The sequence below is a fragment of the Botryllus schlosseri genome, chromosome 6 (assembly GCF_051294905.1).
Source record: "Botryllus schlosseri isolate E-star chromosome 6, Bs_hap1, whole genome shotgun sequence".
NCBI classification, from domain to species: domain Eukaryota; kingdom Metazoa; phylum Chordata; class Ascidiacea; order Stolidobranchia; family Styelidae; genus Botryllus; species Botryllus schlosseri.
Window position 1 is genome coordinate 8,190,576 of NC_137241.1, and position 20,306 is coordinate 8,210,881.

The 20,306-nt window shown below is 41.3% G+C and overlaps 1 protein-coding gene and 2 long non-coding RNA genes across 3 annotated transcripts in view; all 3 read left to right on the forward strand.

The window, feature by feature from the left end:
* LOC145440806 (uncharacterized) overlaps positions 1 to 8,246 on the forward strand; it is a 129,859-nt gene extending 121,613 nt beyond the window's left edge. The window contains exons 2-5 of the mRNA XM_080318557.1: positions 6,534 to 6,726; positions 6,790 to 6,885; positions 6,950 to 7,140; positions 7,207 to 8,246. Coding sequence (XP_080174683.1) covers positions 6,649 to 6,726; positions 6,790 to 6,885; positions 6,950 to 7,140; positions 7,207 to 7,870 — 1,029 coding nt within the window. The 5' untranslated portion in view covers positions 6,534 to 6,648 and the 3' untranslated portion in view covers positions 7,871 to 8,246. The remainder of the gene's footprint in view (positions 1 to 6,533; positions 6,727 to 6,789; positions 6,886 to 6,949; positions 7,141 to 7,206) is intronic.
* LOC145440810 (uncharacterized) overlaps positions 1 to 20,306 on the forward strand; it is a 300,641-nt gene that overhangs the window by 256,381 nt on the left and 23,954 nt on the right. The window lies entirely within an intron of this gene.
* Positions 1,684 to 4,040, forward strand: LOC145440261 (uncharacterized). The gene is made up of 2 exons (XR_013915492.1): positions 1,684 to 2,820; positions 3,848 to 4,040. It is a non-coding gene; the product is annotated as an uncharacterized LOC145440261 (long non-coding RNA).

The following is a 20,306-nucleotide window of genomic DNA, read 5'->3' on the forward strand; positions in this document are numbered from 1 at the left end:
GCCACACACGTAATCAAGCATGCTTTTTCTGGTGGAATTACAGAAACATTGATGCATCGCGTATAGAAATCAAATTTGGACAACTAGACAATAGTAAGTTGCCCAATTTGAGCGAAATGCCGGTAGTCTAATTCTAATCGAATTTGTGAAATGGTTCGGTGCTCTAATTTTAGTTCTAATTCTAATCTAGTTTGCGAAAAGTGTTTAGTTGTAATTCTAATTCTAATCTAATTTGCGAAATGTTCCTATGCTCTAATTTTAATTCTAATTTAATTTATGCCTTTCCTGAAAATGTTAAAGAACCGTGTATAGCGCGAAACGGGCCAAGTTTGTTTCACAGACGTTTGCCATTACCATGCTTATGACAATGAACTGTGATTCGATATGAACTGAACTATTGCGCCTTCACTAATTTTAATTCTTTTCTAATTTGTAAAAACAATGTCTAGCTATTATTCTAATTCTAATCTGATATGAAAAAACTATGTAGGCCTAGTTATAATTTTAATTCTAGTCTAATTTGGACAAGCTGACAAATTCCTAGCTGTCCACGTCCGATATAGATCGCTTGAATGACATTTGAAAGCAAGTGATATCAAGTTACTGAGCCGCAATTAAAAGAATTGAAGTCCGAATAATTGTGTTTTGTATCCACGACTCTACGCGGAAGCGAGGCGCGCAATTATTTTAAGAATGCGACCGCTACCCTGTATGGCTCGTGGCGACAACAAAAGAAGTGAGCCATTCGGTTAATAACCAATAATTTCGAGTCGTGCCGTGCCTTTCCGCGCTCGGCACGGCTCGAGTGGTGTCCATATTACATCATTTACAAGCGGTTTAAATGGATACTTAAGGAACTCTAATTTTAGGTTAATTTCGCCTCACGCCGACGACGAAGCGGTGCGTTCCTACCGGCGATAACGCGGAGATGAATTCGACGGCACGAGGCTGGCGTAATTAGTAGGTACGGGCCCTTGAACGCACGCCGCTGAAAGTCGGCGCTTGATGGGAGTTTTAAAAAAATTATTCATAACAAAGTGGCTTGAGATTGGAATTCGCGAATGCGATCCCGTACCAGTCGCTGCTTCCCATTACATGCAATTACCCGCGTCGCGGAATCTATGGAGATCTCCAAGAAGTAACGCCAAGTAATTAGCGACCGCGCGATTGGATGTCGTACCGTACCTGTTACAGGATCTTTGTTCGATATAGAATTCCTTTTTTACAATGCGTGATTCTTTAACAATTAGAAAATATACCAATCGTTGGTAATGTCAACGTGAAACTAGATGTGATACAGACAATCGCGAGATCGCATGTAATGTATAATATCTTAGTATAAATAATAAATATCCACTATCCAACATAAACATAGCTGAAGAGCTTCTTGGAGGTACAGAACTTCAATATACAATTAAACAGTATATTCATATTGAAATGAACCCGAATATTTTCGGCTGACACTCGTCAGGGGTAATCGTCAGCAACTAGTAGCACTAGTAGCAACTACTACACTCTTAGAAATATTCGTAGATTTACCCAAATTATACCGGTAAATTTGTCCCGTCAGTTATATTAACGGTAAATGCCTTTTAAATTAATATACGGGCACGTCAAAAGTAAATTTACTCGTTTTTAAAGGTTAAAAAAATTACAGATTAAGTTCGTAGAAGCAGTTTACGGGATAACCAGTATTTCAGATTTACTTCTTAATTTGTAAAAGCAATTTACTGGATAATCAGTATTCCAGATTTACTTTTGCATTCGTAAAAGCGATTTACTGGATAATCATTATTTGCAACATTGCTATCGCACTTACAATTCTATCAGTTTACACGCTTACGGTCTTATTATGGACATATATATGTGATTTTCGTCATTACATCATGTTTCAATCATCAAGCAAATTACGACATCGATGGCCGTGCTGAATGCTAATCGGTGAATGGTATCCGAACATTTGGGCATTGCAGATACCATCGTTTATATCGATTTATGAATAGTATCCTTTGAGACATCAAGGTCTAGCAATAGTGGCATGCCAAGCGAATTCGGTATATTATGTAGTTTTACTGCTGGTATGATCTTTTGTGTAATTATCTGCTGGACCAGTTCTGCCACCATTGTAGACTTCTTAACGCATGTATGATGCAAACTAGATATCGAAACACGGGAGCTGGCGTGTAGCCGCCATGCTCCTTTGCCATTGCGACAAGAGTAGTATACGTCCTTTACCTTTTTCCTGCGAATGGCCTTATGAATTGTTTCATCATCAATTCGTAGCTGCTCGAGCGAACAGTACATTAGGACGTCATAAATATTCCAGACGTAGCGGCGTCAGACGTATCTGAGCCTGAGCACGTGCGGCTGAATGTTCCGAGATAGATATTATATCGACGCTATGTTTTCGTATTGGATAATAACAAGATGCGTTGCTGTAAGATATTGAGGGTTTCGAAGCCACAGCTTAACTTTAGCTTTAGAATATTGCAGGTGTTGATAGCAGATATTGTAGGTATAGCAGTATCGGAGCTCAAACCTGGCAAGTTATTCTCAGTCCTGTTTCTGAAGACGTATCTATTTTCGTTACAGTTTAATGGTGGACAGAAGCTATGGCTTATAAGAATGTATTACATTTTCTGACATTGAACTACATAAAAATGGAAGCGTTATAGCATTATGAATCATGACGTTGAATGCTTATGTGATAGGAAGGGATCATTTCGCTTCTAGCACGGTGCCGTGCGAAATACGTTGGACGTGCGATGCAAAGGAATATTGCCAGAAAAGTTTGCAATCACGCTGGAAAAGATGATTCAGGTACGAAGTCCTAGGCCAGGGGTATCAAACTCGACTTGCGTCGCTGGCCGGATTCAAACTTTCAAACCGCTCGCGAGCCGGATCAGTCAAATCATTCCAAAATGTTACGGTACCTCAAAACGCCCGCCCTTACTTTTCGCTTGAATAGTTTATTATCAATGCTGTATACATTTTGGTATATTACATAACATTCACGATCATATCATATGGATATATTCTAGCAGACCCTTTACTCGCAAACAACGGAATTTTGGCAAAAATTCAAAGATTGATCTTTTGAATTCAACCGCTAAAACACTGACTCTAATGACGGAATAAGCTGACATATTTGTATGTTCCCTTTGTTTTATTCGTAATCTGCCGTTAACTCGGCGTATGCGCTATAAGGAACACAAGTGATTTAATTGTAAACGCATAAGTTAGAATTTGGCTCATTATTATTAATCGTCATTCGGGTTTCTCTGTGTGTCTGGGGCCTTTGAGTAGAAGTGATACAGCAGTGCGACCAAATATATTTGAATTGTATTTTTTGTAACTATTATATTCTCCATGCGACCAGCATATAACAGTATCTTTTTCACTTTACGAAGAACTACTTTTTGTCTCATTTTTTCAAAAAAATCTGAACTCAGTGTGCACTTTTTGGAGTCTTGGGAATTGGATGTCAGTATCACCAACTTGTTCCTGATGATGACTAGAGTAAAACCATAACACCACTGTCGGATAATTATATTACGGCCTATGATCTTGACATTTGTGGCCTTGCGGGAATTCCGGGAAGTATTTCTTACAATAATATCTCAACATTTGTTAGAAAATGTGCTGGGAAATACAGGGGTTTTTCAAATTACTCAGAATTGCTTTGCATGCTGCATGCGGCCTGCGGGCCGTATGTTCGACACCCCTATCCTAGGCCATCATTATTCAAGAAATTGACAAGAATATGAAAAGTCGCAGTATGTCATACTATAGCGTCTCAAAGTTTCCAAATAGTAACTGTGTTGATGACTGCATGATTTTTGTTCAGATTATAGAAGAACCTACAAAAGAGCATGGTCCAAAGTACAGTCCTTCTACTGCTGCTGAAGTTTTGATGAAGCCCTCTTCATTCAGGCGACTGCTGACTGATGATCTCCACAAGAAAGACTGGATTTTCGTCATTATCCACATTTACTTTTTTTTTACGTGTTCCCGCATCAAATAAACCTGATTCAAATTTACTGGTCTCAGGAACGTAAAACTGCTGCAAGGGACCAGACGAGTATATTGATATTACAGCAGATTTGTGTTACGTTTAGTTACGGAAATTTTCCGTAAAATTTTCTACGGTCAGCATATGTAAAATCATATTGCGAGGAGAGTTATTTCGAATTTACTGGTCTCATCAGCGTAAAACTGCTGCACTGGACCAGACCAGACCAGTAAATTGGTATTACAGCCATTTTCCGTTACGTCAAGTAACGGGAATTTTCCGTGGAAATTTTAACAGTCAATCTTGTAAAAATAAATTACGGTCAATATTATTTACGGGAAAATATTTTTCAAATTTACCGGTCTCAGAGTCGTAAAACTGCTGCCAGGACCAGACCAGTGATTTGCCATAGAATATTTTTAACAGTGTAGTTGCTGACGATTACCCCTGACGAGTGTCAGCCGAAAATATTCGGGTTCATTTCAATATGAATATACTGTTTAATTGTATAAACATAGCCGCTAACGTAAAATATACCGGTACATAAAAATTGGTATACGCGGAAGAGTGCAGAATGCAGATTGTAGTGTGGTGTCTGCCATCGGGAAGTCATCACCCATATATTACGTGGGCGTTCCCTAGGGGCGTACGGAATCCTTGTCTTGCATATTTTCAATTTTAATACGGTGGTGTGGCGGGGTAGCATAGTGGTATAATCCACAGCTACAACACCAATGGGTTGTGGGTTCGAGCCCGACCGATGTCGACTGCAGAATTCCTACCTAAGTGTTGGAGGCTCCTCCTCGCCATATCATCCGTGTAAGTGGTGTGTTATAAAAAGACTACAGAAGTGGGCCGTGCTACAAGTCCAGCAGCTACGGAATTAGGATAAAGGACATTGGCCTGGGGTAAATGAATTTATGATTGGATACAGTATATTCGAATTGAATAGTATATTCATATTGAAATTAACCCGAATATTTTCGGCTGACACTCGTCAGGGGTAATCGTCAGCAACTAGTAAAGAATTCAAAAGAACATCGTATATCAATTCAGCATATTCGAATTGAAATGAACCAGAATATTGTCGACTGACACGCTCATTTCAATACAAAAATACTATTCGATATACTATAGTTGCTGACGATTACGCCTGACGAGTGTCAGCTGAAAATATCCGACTTTTATTTCAATATGAATATACTACTGAACTGTATGCTGAGATCTGTGCCCCAGAAGTGTATTCGATTTGAATTTGTACAGACACTTGGTCAGGCTTTTATGCTTTTTTCAACCAACGATCGGTTTGAAGTAATCAACATGTGTTCGAGCAACTGGACAAATGATTGATTATGATGAAGGCGTCTCAAGATTTACAGTTACTATTCAGTAGCCGGTACTGTTATGCAAAGTATCCCTACACGCCAAGATGAATCAATGTGTGACATCGGAAGTCTGGTGCAATTGTAATTTGTATTATCGGGTAACGAGAGAAACCGGTGCTTCTTGACCGTCTCCATTGTGAACGGCACAATTAGCAAATATCCGACCTGATACAAAGTTTCCTACCCCACTTTTCCGCTGTTGAGGTCGGTTTATTTTGCGCATGTTCCTTGTAAGCGAAAAGCGCCTAATAATACAAAGCACGGTTGACTCAACAAAGATTGGGAGGTCGTCGCGCACGCGTAAGCCCTTTCGAGTGTGTGATCCAGCACTCGCGCGCGTGTTTACACTCCATTTGATTTTCGTTTGAGGACCGTGGGAAAGTAGCGAAAGCGTGTTTCGCACCAGCCCCGCTGCGGCGGCCTCTCAAAACCCCTTCCCCTCCGAGCTCGCCTATCTGCTAAGCTTCAATCATCATCTCTCGCGATCTTTAAATCCCTTTGTGGCGTGCGCGCTTCTCCCGTCAATCTACGGGTTATTTCCTCAAATTGAACGTAAGCCGTAAAAATATTCCTGGCGAACCAAATTCATCAATTCGAAATGAACTTTTTACCGCAAACCCACCAAGCCGCAGACAACAGTCCCGGCCCGACACAATTAAAACGGTACAGAGTAGCTCGCGTCAAAAACAGCAACACCGTACCGTTGATAATAAACCGGAAATTATCCGCGGCGAATCAAACATACTTGACATCAGATAGCGTATCAAGTCTTATCAACAATCTGAATTAATCATTATACGTCGACACGCCTACACACGCGTGTGGATATATTCGCAACAGTGTGATACTATCGATTACAATTGAAAAAGTGCGATATGTAGCGATCAGACGTTGCACAACTGCGTTAATCTCTACGCAATTAACCTGACTTCCTCACAGAGGAGAGAACGCGCGTGTGATACGATACGAGACGCCACACTCTCTCACGTAAAATCCGTCAGATATAAACAACACGACGGCGCGTCGAATGTCAGTCAGGATGTGAACATTCTACCAGCGACAGGGGCTGACTGCTCGTGACAGAAAGAATATTGCGTCGGAACAGTGATTTAAATTCTACTTTCTCTTCTTATTAGATATTCGTACTAAGCATCTCGTGTTAGACCATCGACTGCGATTGCGTAGTTGATCTCACTTGGATATAAAAGTCAATCATATCACAAAGACAGAAGGATTGAACAATCCGAATTCATGAAGACTATCATGGCTCCGCACAATTCAGTGGTAGTGTCGCCGTCCTCACAAGGAATTATGAAGTCCGAACGCAGGGTAAGATATTCCTTGTCGAACAAATGTGTCAGAATTTTTCTAAATTCGAAATTTCCGCTTCAGGCTTCGAAACCGTTGATGGAAAAACGTAGACGCGAAAGAATAAACAAAAGTTTGAACGAACTGAAAAGCATATTGTTGGAAGCACTCCGTAAAGATGTAAGTTTGTTATTCGCAGTAAATGAGAGATGGTTGTTTATTAAACTTTAATTGTCGTATTTAGAGCACTTGTCACTCGAAACTTGAAAAAGCCGACATTCTGGAAATGACTGTGCGTTACTTGAAGAGCATACAACGACAACGAATCTCGACCATCGACCCGGCTGTTATGCTAAACAAGTACCGCGCCGAGTGTTTCGGTTGCAAGCCCGACATGGGCCAGCACGGAAACCTGCACCACGATGTCAAAACAAGGTGTGTAACACAAAAACCGCGACAGAGAACCTTTTCACGACGCTTATTGTGATATTTACGTTTCAGATTAATGAGTCACATCGGCACGCATCCGTACGCGAACATGATGCCCGGAAATCAAGCCCATCTCATGACAGCGCCTAACGGTAACGTGGCAACGATACCTGTTCATCTCACCGCCAACGCACAAGTTCGATCTATGGGAATACCGCCTTTTCCCGAGCAAACGAAAGGATTCTCAAACGTCAGCTACCTCCCAGCGATGCAACGCTACCAAACGGAAGAGCTCCACAACAAAATCAACAGACTCCAACGCGCGTCCCCTTGCCAGAGCCCCGAGAGCGTGTCATCGTACGGGAAGCGTTCTGTCAGTACCGATTCGGGCCCCGGTTCTCCAGACCCTAAAAAGAGATGCTACGCGTCGTCACGAAAAATAAGCTCCGACGCAGAGCAGGGATTTACGCGTAATTTTGCAGCGAGCCCGAACTTGAACAAAATCTCGCCGTCTTCGCACGAAGTCCCGTGTTCTCCCGATTCGCGCGGAACGCCTGAATCAGTGTTCAGCTGTTGCGAGGATTCTCCAAAATCGTTTTCGCCTTGCCCGTCATCCAACGGACAAGAAGTATATACGATGCGGTACCCGTTCGTGAATACTTCCGTAAAATGCGAGATGCGTTCGCCCTCGTCACCGTGTAGCGAAAATGGCGAATCGGTCTGGCGACCTTGGTAGCGCCGACCGTGCGTGTTCTTCGACTTGTGCATATCCCTTCAATATTGTAGCACTTCAATTTTGACCGCCTGCGCACGGTACATTATGTACGCGCGTGTGCGTAAAATATTCGGCTGCTATGTCTAGATCTACTCTGTTTTCGAAGTCAACCAGCGGACCACAAAGTCTGCTTTTTAGATTATATAAATATATATAAATATGCGTGAATCCTTGTTTGATAATATTGCGACCGATAGGCTGTTTAGCGCCGGAAATTCAAGGTTTCGACAACTTGCGTGCCGCAGTGCCTCATGTATTGTTTTATTTCTTTTACTTCTTTACCATTCCGCGCCATGATTACCTGCTTGTCTTAATACATTTCTGAAGCAGAAAGCTATATGGTGTTTCTTTGATATATATTATATAGAGTCAGGAAGGTGGCACAATGCCAGCGAATCGGATTACAAATAAATTGACGCTCGCCGATTGTTATCGGTGTCCGACTTTTGTTACGGCGCGCGTGGCACATTGCGTAGGATCCTGTGAACTGTACACGGGCCTTTTCACAGCGTACACAAATTATTTATACGGGAGAAATTTGAGACATCGTTGATAACGAAAAACAATACGAGCGCCTAATAACGGGGCGAGATGGTCCGGATACAATAGCTATAATTGATGAATTAAATTGCGAGAAATATAGATTATTATATAAATTCATTTCGGTTTGGGATCAACGATGTCCTATCATGAATCACGATAGTCGCTGTTAGATTTTCGTGAAGAGTCTAGTCGGGGACTTCGTTGTATACCATAATTAGCAGCGTCTTCCTATACCAACTCATAATCACAGCGGCTATGCGATCGCACCCGTGGATTTTTTTGTTTAAATCCGATCTTAAAGAATATATCAACTGTCACATTAGGGTTCAGCGCCGACATGCGAATAAGTACCACGCGTATTATTCGCTTGAAGAGGGGGGTTGAAACGGCTCATAAATAAAGCGATTGGGAAGTTAGAGCGTGGGAAAGCTCGCGTCGACGGGTTCACAAACGCGCAGCGCATGCCTGTTGAACCTTGTTATCAAAGCATCTGTCAGCAAACGCGCGGGCCGTGAAGCATACCTCATCACTATTCATCGGGAGAGTGTTATTATTTCGCTAGACGTCGCTTATTTCGGAATATCTACGGACTCACACCAATCCACATAGCAAGCCAAGTCTACTTTTCGCGATCCTCACACCGGTATGATGTGACAACAGCAAAGTAATATTTTAGAATTATAGGCATCTGTTGAGTATATTTCAAACCAACGCCGATTGATATTGACGAAAGGTGATACAATGTCGAAGTACATCACCGCAGACCACGTGCGTTACTACTCCCGACTCCGTTACAATCGGCTGTACAAGTGTACATGAAACAAGAATGTCAAAGTATGTTTTAACGTGTCCGATAAAACTGTATAATGTTAGACAGACCAACAGTTTCCGTGGGAACGAGTTTTTATTAGAATTGTAGCGGCCGGCTGATTGTCATATTTCACAACTTCAGTGGACGGAATAACCTCTAGGAATACTGTAAGGGAGTTGTTTATTGGGACTTCAGACATTTTCGGAGTACTGAGCTCAGTCTTATGGTACCGACGTGTCTCAACAAATACATTATTCTAAAATGTTGTGGCGTGTAACAATTTATCAACACCCGTTGCGGCCGACGGGCGTATGAATTGGTCGACAAATTTAGAAAATTGTATTGTCATCTTATTTTGAAGAGTAAGCTGATATTTTCCAATTCTCATCTGCTTGCAAATCGTGCAATGTCTATTCGCTTCGTTTCTATATCGGGATTGGGTTTGTTTTCCTAACGCGCCGAACAACGCAAACTGTTGCCGTCTCGAAAATATCAGCACGCGCGGCATACGAACGGAAACTGCTGATAATTCATTTCGGGAACGGCGCTATTGTCTTTAGCCTATCGCGCACAATTAACGCAGTTAAGTCGTAAACAATAACAGGTATTAAACCTTCCACAATTCATATTCAACTGACAAGGATCGCGACTGTATACAAATATTACAAGGCGCGGAACAATAGCGTGAAATTACTCCATTCAAGGAATTTGTCAGCCGTCGCGTTCTTCACAGCTCTAATCGTATTACATGTGTTTCCAAGTTCACGATCCTCGATTAAGTCGAGTTCCCACAACGATTATCTTTCGCAATATCGCTTTGAATGGAGAGAAACGAAATCTAAATCTTTAGAAACGGTTCGTACCGATTACGCGTCGCGATACACCGAATTCGATAGTCTTGAATAGACAGGGTGCGTCTTTCTCAATCCACACACATACACCGGTTCTATTTCCGCCCGGTCGATACGTTTCTCGGTCGTAATCGTTACTAATTATCGTAAAACATACCGCAACAACGAAACAAACAACGCACGTATGAGACCAATCATTAATTAAATGACAACTCGTCTGTAAACAATCGATTCCAGTGGGGATTATCACGAACGGAGATTGGAAAATGTATGTTCCCGTGCATAGCATTCCCACGGTGAAGCTGATGCGCAATGCCGTTCCTTGTTTAGGTTTTGGAGACGAATGTTGATTGATCGCTGATCGACTCGTATCGAGCGGTGCCGGTTCTCACGAGGCATCCCAAGCGCGGCTAATCGCATCGGCCACACCGCGCACATCTCATATTCTCATTACACGTTCGTGTCGGAGTTAAAAGCGTGTAATCACGGGAGGTTCGCACGTCCGAGTGTGCGCTTCTAGTTACACATGACGTGATGGTAGCGCGTCTGTTGTTGTTGAGTGCGCCGGTGGGAGAACCTGTCCGAATGTACAACCGGATTTCGGGCGGACGGGTCGCTGACAGTGCAAAACGATTAGGCGTACACGCCCTTGAAAAGCGGGCAATCGGAATTATACTTTATGAGCTATATGTTGAAAAAAATAACGAAAGCAACAAAATTGTTTCCCAAGAGTTGGAGGTTCATCTGTAGCCTCCTCTTCGCTATCTCATCCGCATAAGCGGTGTCTCAAAAAAGCCTAAAAGTCGAACGTGCTACAAAGTAAGCAGATAAGGAATACCAGCCTGTTGTAAATAACCATTGTATCGTCGAAAAACGCCACGACTATCACGAATAACAACAAAATGAATCGTTAATACAAATACACATCGCAAGGTACTTGGACCAGGACGATGTTACTATTTCCGCAAATCACATCTATCAAGTCCATAAAAAATTCTCTATAGTTCCGATCGTTTTTGTTGTTGTTTTATGATTCACGGCATATTAGTCATTTTACACAAACTCCTGATATAATCGATGAGCTGCCTACACGCCTGAACGAGCTATTGATTCACGTAAGTCCAAGTTTGAATGCCGCCGCTTCGGATCCAAGCCTGTCGCGTCGGAATTATTCATTCGGGGGTTGCGATTTCGATTCCGACCGAGGTTTACTCCCGATTACCTGCCTAAGTGTTAGAGGTTTATCACGGCTTGCGATCCTCGTAAGCGGTGTTTTACAAAAGTCTATCATGAAAGTGGGCCGGGATACAAGTCGGCAAAAAGGAAAATTAATAGGAAATATCGGCCTCATGTAAATGAACATAGTGGTCGACAGTCGAAACACCATGAATGCCAAAGCAACAGCAAAAACATTTGTGAACAGTCGTCAATGTTTAGGCGATGATGTCGAAAGAAAATGCGCCTCGTGTAGCCTATACCTCTCCGTATCATTGGCTATCGCGTAATCGATGTAAAAGTAGTTTCTGCCCTTGTGCGCTACTGTTGAGTATCAGATATGCAAACATCAGATCCTTCCAAATCTCGGCTGCAATGCGACGTGAACAGCTGCGCAGCTATTGCAGGTGTATCTAGCAAAATGGCGGAACATTTTAAATAGCCTTTAAAATATCGTTATCTTTACTATTAGGGACACTTTGGAGTTTATTTTCGGACACTGGTTTGGGGACTGTGGCGTGTCTCATTTCGTTAACCATTGGGCACAGTTATGATCTTTCACGTTGTTGGCGCGGCCAAGGCTGGGCACAATGGTTCGAGTCAGGGATATCTAGAATTGAGTATTAATTCTAATGATTCGAGTTGATACATGAGGGACGATCATTTCGAATACTAAAGTATACATCCTTTTCCACTAAGAATTATATTCAAACGGGAACTATACTTTTTTCACTCATGGAAGTCTTGAAACCTCGATAGGTGGTATCACACATCCGTAGACCGAAGCTACGCACGCCAGTGGAAATGACATTTATGTGAAATCAAGATCCACTCATACAGTGGTGGCTTTTGGGGTGGGCGAGGTGGGCGGTCACCAAGGGCTTTCCTGGTCGAAGGGCCCCCCTCTTTGGTTTAAGCGCTATTTTCAAGAATTATAGCGAATAATCGCGGAGATCCGTGTCCAATCAAAAAGATGATTCCGCACAGATGGGTCAATCATCAAATCCCTGCATTTATTAGAAAAGTCCCATATCCCGATAATCATCAATTCTCTGCATGCGGTAGAGGTACTTATTTTTGATGTAGTCTATCCTTGCACACATGCAATATTATATATAGCCTAACCCAGTGCCTGGCTCAAACCTTGACGAAGTGTGCCTTGCTGGCATATTACTGATGTCAGGCGATAGCTTTCCAGATTAGTGTGATTACATACTTATAGCCCCCCGGAAAATCTTACCCATGACCCCCAATCGTAGGGCCGCCAGCACTTCACTCATATCGCAATATGCAAGGACATAGGCATGGTTGAAAATATGAAATTATGTCTACTGTGGAGTAGAACTGGCCACATTTTCTCTGAGGTCGTATAAAAGGTACATATTTGAATTTCCATGTTTTGACGGCCCATGAGAACGTATCTATGACTTTTTTTCAAAACTACTTACTTGCTTGGGTATTTTACAAAGGGAACTAATTTTACTTCTGCTTGAAGTAGTTTTGGGCTGTCATCCAAAAATCTTATTATGGAGTGACCGAGTTGATTCAGTGGTTTTATACATTTTTGATCCTTCCGGTCATAGAGACGTTCTCCTATACGCGAGCTCGGGCAGAGTGCAGAAGTGCGCCGCACTATACTGCTTGCCAGTGAGCCGTTTCGCTTATTTAGCCATACAAAGAAGGCCACGGAAGTCCAAGAAAAAGTAATCATTCATTGGTGGAAGAAGTCCATGTTGTTACAAAACCTAATTATAGACGAGATTATTGTACATACTATGCTCATTGCACAATGTCAGTAGCAGAGTAGGATCAATTACAATATTTTAATTCAATTACAATTACAATTACTTCCTTGCATGTTTCATTACATTACAATTACAATTACTCAATGCTAAAAATATCAAATTACAATTACAGTTACTGTTAAACATCTAATTAATTACAATTATAATTACAATTACAATTACAATTACTATTAAACAGGTAATTGATTCAGTAAAGAGGTGTTCTTTGACAACCGTAGCGACGTAATTAGCAACAATCTCAAGCTATTCATGTTTCATTTCTGATATGTAGAGTACCCTTTAATTAAAAAACTCGAACGTATTCGAACTATTCCTAATCATGAGTACTGAAAACTACAAGCACAGAAAAATGTTTCAAGCGACTGTCAAGAACCAAAGGTTTGAGCGACTGACAGCGAATAGGCTACAGGACAGTCAATGAAATGTAATCAAACGATTAGGCAACTCGGAGCTGAGTCAGGATAATGAAATGTAATGGTAAGGCGTCAGCGATAAGGATGATACCGATAAGGTGCGTAAAATTAAAATAAATGCAAAAGGAAAGAACCTTCTGATAACTAAGAATTGCAATATTTTGGTGCGCATTTACATTTTCACTTGCTCTTAAGATTGCATTTGGTGAACATTAGGGTGTGAAAAGTTTCTGGCCCCAGTAAGTTTGGCCAAGATTGGAAGTAAGATTGGGATAACATCTCTACAATTGCGTGATCAAGTTTGATGTAGCCTTGGTCGGAAACTTGAATTTCTTTTTGCAATTGTTGCAACAAGCCTCGGTACTGGTCAGAGATTTAAAAAACTTTGACAGTGGCGTAGGAAATGGTTCAGCACAGGTTTCATTAGAGTTTATTTGCTGTTCATCCATTTTTGAAATATTAAGATTTAGTTTAGCCCACTGGTTCTCTAACTTTTTTAGACACGCCCCCCTTTATGACAGTGAATATTTCGTTCCCCCCTTATCGTCATAGCACACAATGAAACCAGAAAGTTAGCAATCCTTACATATGGTTTGATGGTATGGAAGGTTATGACTGTTGATGGGAGAATTCTCTAATACCAAATTCAGACTGTACACCGAGCAATAGCCATAAAACGGAGGTGAATCGGGTCAAGCGCGGAAAAGATTTCAGTTCAATGGAGCGTCGCGCCCGTTCAGATTCTTTCACGCCGCCCAAGGGGGCACGCCCCCAGTTTGAGAACCACTGGTTTTGGCCTATATTGTAATTCAAAAAGTTTTCTGCTGCTATGCTGAAGTATAGGAAACAGTTTAGCGTGGCTGAATTATCTAGTTATAACACGGCACGCATAGAACACCGATGTAAATAGGCTAATTATTACATGTGGTGCTGACTGTTTACTAAGGCCTTAAGGCCCCTCGTCGTCATCTTGGTTCGTACCGGATTTTCACTGGTGCGACAAATAAATGATTGATTAAATGATTATTTTATGTTGTGATTGTCAGGTTTCCATGAAAATGTAATTGAGATAGTAATTAGGCAAAATTTTGATCAAATTACAATTACAATTACAATTACACAAAATAGAAATGCTTCAATTACAATTACAATTACAATTACATGAAAAAATGTAATTAATTACATTCAGCTCAATTACAAATTACAATTGATCCAACTCTGGTCAGTAGCCATATAGTCTAAAATTTAGTATATAGACTTACTCCTTGCCGATATTGTAAAGCAGTAAGCCATATGCCGGAATCGGTAGGAAACCAATACGTTTTGGTGGTGGTGGTGTCACCATCAACATCAGTCTATTTCATAATTTCATCAATTCGAAACACTACAAGCCCACAGGATTGTGATACAATGAATACATAGGAACGATGTGCAAAATCGGTAGTATCCTGAAATCGGGCCGATTGCATGACATTCCTTAATTTGGTACAATGAAAAACATCTGTTCATCTAATTCACAATGGGACGCGAAATAACCGGCCCATTACACGGTTCCTTCTAATTTCCTTTCAGACATAACTTACGTGTTTCCTTACTACCGACATCTAGGGGAAGTCATGAACATTCCCTTTACTGACAACTGAAATATTCTGAACATTAATTGGGTCGCTTTGTCACTACTCGACTGTAGAGATAGGTTTACATTCACTTTGTAACAAACTGGTCACAGTTAAAAATGTTGCGATCAATATCAGATATTCAGTCTGTCTTTTCCAGCGCGACGATTGGGCGAATGTTTTCCCTAAATATCAAGAGAGCTCGCGTTTCAGCAATGCGCTCACTACCGTTTAGCCGCGAGATTTCGAAGTATACCCAGTGATTTTGAGTCAGAGCCATGAAACCATAGTGTCCTATATGGTGTGGACACAAGCAAATCTCACCGCTCAGTGAAATTGGTCTGCGACACACTTTTCATTTGGTCAAGGGCAATGTGACGGTGATTTTTGGTCGGCTTTCCGAGCATTAAATTCGATAAAACGGGTATCAATCGAGAGCTACTGCGGTACTGATTGCGAAAATATAAATTTTATTCTGCTCATGGTCCTAGAACTCTCAAAATCAGCCTCGAATGTTACATTGTAACGGAGTTCGGTATCGTGACGAAAGCATGTCGTCTGAGCGGCTCAGGAGCGAGCGCACACGTAAGTGAGAGCGTCTGAGACAGAGATATGATATTCTTTTTCGCCTGCACCACCTAAATGCTTTGACGACGGAGTTGCGATACGGCCGTGAGGTCATCTAGTCTGCGCCCCGTTTTTTTCTCCTCCATGCTATCCGTGATTGCTGAGCGCTTAGCAGGATAACTGCGGATACCAATTTTCGAGTCTTTGGTATGACCCGGGCGGGGATCGAACCCACGAACTACCGATCGAGAAGCCGGACGCATAGCCATTACACGATAGTGTCCTATATGGTGTCGACACAAGCAAATCTCACGGCTCAGTGAAATTGTATCACGTCACAATTTCCATTTGGCTACAGGCAATTTGACGGTAATTTTTGACCGGCTTGCCGAGCATTAAATTTGGTTAAACGGGTATCATTCGAAAGCTGACTCTGCACTGATTACGAATATATAAATTTTATTCCGCTCGAATTTTTCATTGTTATGGAGATTGGCATTGAGACGCAACAATGCTGTCTGGCGTAATGAGAGAGTAACGAGAGACTAACTCTCTCGTTTCGCCAGACATCATTGTTGCGTCCCATTGCCAATCTCAATAATAATGAAAAATTCGAGGCTGATTGTGGGGGTTCCAGGGCCGCAAGCGGAATAAAATTTATATTTTCGTAATCAGTGCAGAGTCAGCTTTCGATTGATACCCGTTTCACCAAATTTAATGCTCGGCAGGCCGGTCAAAAATGACCGTTAAATTGCCTGTAGCCATATGGAAATTGTGACGTGATACAATTTCACTGAGCCGTGAGATTTGCTTGTGTCGATACCATATAGGACACTATGATTACACTATCTCGCTCGTTGCTCAATCGGTTGCGCAACAATCAGACTTGGACAACTAGAAAATTTTTAGCTTTTCTAAATTAGATTAGAATTAGAATTAGAGCTACATAGTATTTTCCAAATTAGATTAGAATTAGAATTAGAAATTCCGAATTCGCAAAAAATTGAAAATTGAACGAAATTGTGAATTATAAATAAACACAGCGAAAATCAAGCTCAGTCAACTCACCGTGCATTCTCATAAACATGGGAATGGTTGACGTCTGTACATCAAGCTTGTCTCATTTTGCACTGTACCAGGGGTCACCAGCACGCGGGCCACATGCGGTCAGCGATCTGATTTGTGATTTTGGAAAAACGCGATAAACAATTTGAAATGCTGAAATTGATTTCAAATATCAAATTATTGTAGTTGTTTCAAAATAATCCATTCACCTGTGCCAAACACGACTATTACTCACTAGCCTAAATGGTTTCGGCCATGGGAAACATCGTTGGAGAGTAAGCTGATAAGAGCATATTGCCTTGACGTAAAATGGCTCAGACAATGCCAAGACCGAGACGCTTAGAAAACGGCATAGGGCTTTCCCACAAGATCAAACTTTAGGATGAGATAGTCTTTCAACTAGTAACATGTCCGCATATCCCCAATATCGATTCGTTAGTCGCTGAAACGCATGGTCAGGGATTGTACGCAGCGTATAGTTTAAAATAAAATTAAGTTTATGATCACGATATTTCATGTTTTTTATGTACTTGATATAATATTACTTCTTTTGTCGTAACCAAGCCATCGCCCATGTTGGTGAGCACGACCTTGTACTATCGTAAAGCTTTAAAAACATAGTTGCTCAACTGTGTATGGGCCATTTTGTCGCGATATTGTATAATTGCATGGCATTGAAGTCATGCCTACGAGTTCTCAAGCAGCAGCTTTAAGATGAGGAAAACTATTTTCTCCTTTCCAGTAACTCAAAACACCGCAGTCCATGATCTCATGTGCTGCTTCGAAATCTCTTTCCACTTCATTCTCTAACATATTTTCTTTGGTTAGATGTAAAGCCACCATCCTCTTTTTACTTGACGTAGTTATGGGCATGAGAGTGAACAAACCTGTGTAAACTATCTTTTTCTTCGCTACTGTACTGTTTGTGATCGAAACTATAATGTTGTTCGGAGACTACAAGCTACTATGCCAGCATGGCTATTGTTCGTCACGATAAATACTATGATGGTGCGGTGTATGTAAGTATTGCGATGGCGCCTTGGCACTAGATTTCCCTGTGCGAGAGGGATATTCTTGTTGACTCGGTGCAAAATGCCAGGAAAAGAATAAATTAGATTAGAACTAAAATTAGAGCATAGAAACATTTGACAAATTAGATTAGAATTAGAATTAGTGGTTAGAGCTACTAAATTTTTCCAAATTAGATTAGAATTAGAGCATGGAAGCATTTCACTAACTAGATTAGAATTAGATTACTGGCATTTCGCTCTAATTTAGTGAAATTATACAACTAGAATTATCTAGTTGTTCAAGTCTGGCAACAATGGCCAATACGCTTGCGGTTTGCGCTGCTGCTCAACTGCAGACGGCAAGGTTGCGTCACAGAACCAAACTCCGTTACAATCGGAGGTGGTCAAAGTAGTAACCCTCGCTACTTAAGTAGAAGTAACGCCGGAATTTCTACTCAAGTAGAAGTAGGAGTGGTGGTTTACAAGTAAGTAAGTAGGTATTCTACGCTTATCTTTGCCTAAAAAATGAACTGTCAAGTAGAAGAAATCATAACTACCCAATAAGTAGTGCGAGTAGGCAAAATCTACTTCAAGTACTTCAAAGAGTAGAAGTACTTCGTTACTGACCACCTCTGGTTACAATGCAATATTCGAGGCTGATTTTGGGGGATCCGGGATCACGAGCAGAATAAAATATATGTTTTTGCAATCAGTACCGCGGTAGCTTTCCATTGATACCCGTTTTATCAAATTTAATGCTCGGCAAATCGGCCAAAAATCAACGTCAAATTGCCTTTGACCAAATGGAAAGTGTGACGTAGAACAATTTCACTGAGCCGTGAGATTTGCTTGTGTCCACGCCATATAGGACACTATCATGATACCCAATCCGCAGGAATCGCAATATTGGGTGGAAGGAGTTCAAGGAGTTGCGACGGCAAAACTTTCTCGAATTCCAATCGATTTGAAATGCACAGATCGCACGTAGTTCGTAGAAATACAAGCAACTTCTACCGAACGAATACTAGTCAGCTCTCAAGTTTACCGGACCACGATCTGACATATCAACCTCGCCTATCGACATATGCGTCATTCATTTTTATCACTAGTCATGTTATGTTACCCATTATCTCTTTCCATCCAGCGTGCATGCCTCTTATTTACATCGCCTAGGCCCAAGTGAAGTGGGTGTCTGATTATAAAGACTACTCCAAGCCTATGTGACAAATATATAACCAGGCCGTGTTATTTTTGGCATTTCAGGAGCCAGGTGCCAAAAATAAAAATTTGAAAATGCCAAAAAATAAGTAATTTTTGGCATATGCCAAAAATAACATGGCCTGCCAAATAGTGTATTTCGTTCATGGTGTTGTGTTAACAGGACCGCGTTACAAGCGAGAAGAGCGTTTGTGAAAGGCAGGTTTCTTAATCTGGGTCCAGCCCACCCAATAGGGGTGAAAACATGGTGTCCTAAATGGTGTGGGCACAGCGAGATTGAACGGCTGACTGTATTTGGTTTACGTCAGACTTTCCATTTGTCCAAAGGCAATTTTACGACCATTTTTGACCGGCTTGTCGAGCTCTAAATTTCATAAAACGGGTATCAATGAGAAGCTGCCGCAGTACTGATTATTAAAATATAAATTATATTCTGCTCATGGAACTGGAACCCCCAAAATCAACCACGATTTTTGCATTGTGATCTAGTTGAACATTGTGACGCAACAAACTGTCTGGCTATTTCTGAGCTGCAAAGTCTCGTTTTGCCAGACAGTCTTGTTGCGTCAATGTTCTTTCACAAGCTAACCTTCCCAGGACTCTTCCATGCGAGTTGGTAATATTAAAGCCGGCTGAAGTGACAAAAGTCCTCCGAAAATACAGCGGTAGACTGAAGGAGAATTGATAGTCGGGCTACTAAATAGAATGTGTTGAGAGACAACACAGGAAACTCCTGGAAAAGGATCGGGAAGAAAATTCTTTCCGCGATGGGATCGATGGCACTGGCGAAGTGATCTCTTTTCATGATGCATGGAAGCCGATTCGGCTCTCCAAAGATTTTGAAGCTCTGAACACCTTTTGTGGATGACTGGCAACATTCTTTTCCTCAACGGCTACTGTTGAAGCCGATATTTCCCAGATTCGCTGGGCGAGAAATGAATTTAGGAGAAACTTAGCTGACCTGAGTTTGGAAGCACTGTTACAGTGCAAACGATTTAAGTCTATTCAACAGCTGTTGAGCGTGTTTGTTTGGCTTTTCTTTCTTTTTTTAATTATTGGGACCGATTCCGATGGATACTGCACATTTTGTGGATTCGTTTGATATTATTAACCTACGAAATCGTAAGGTTTTTTCTTCTTATTATTGTTTGTTGGCACTGATTATATGTGGATGCTGCACTTTTTGTGGTGTCTTTTGACAAACTATCCCAAATAAAGCGTTTTGTGACTAATTCGAGGCTGAAACTATCTATTTAGAGGACGATGCCAAAACTGCCAAAAAT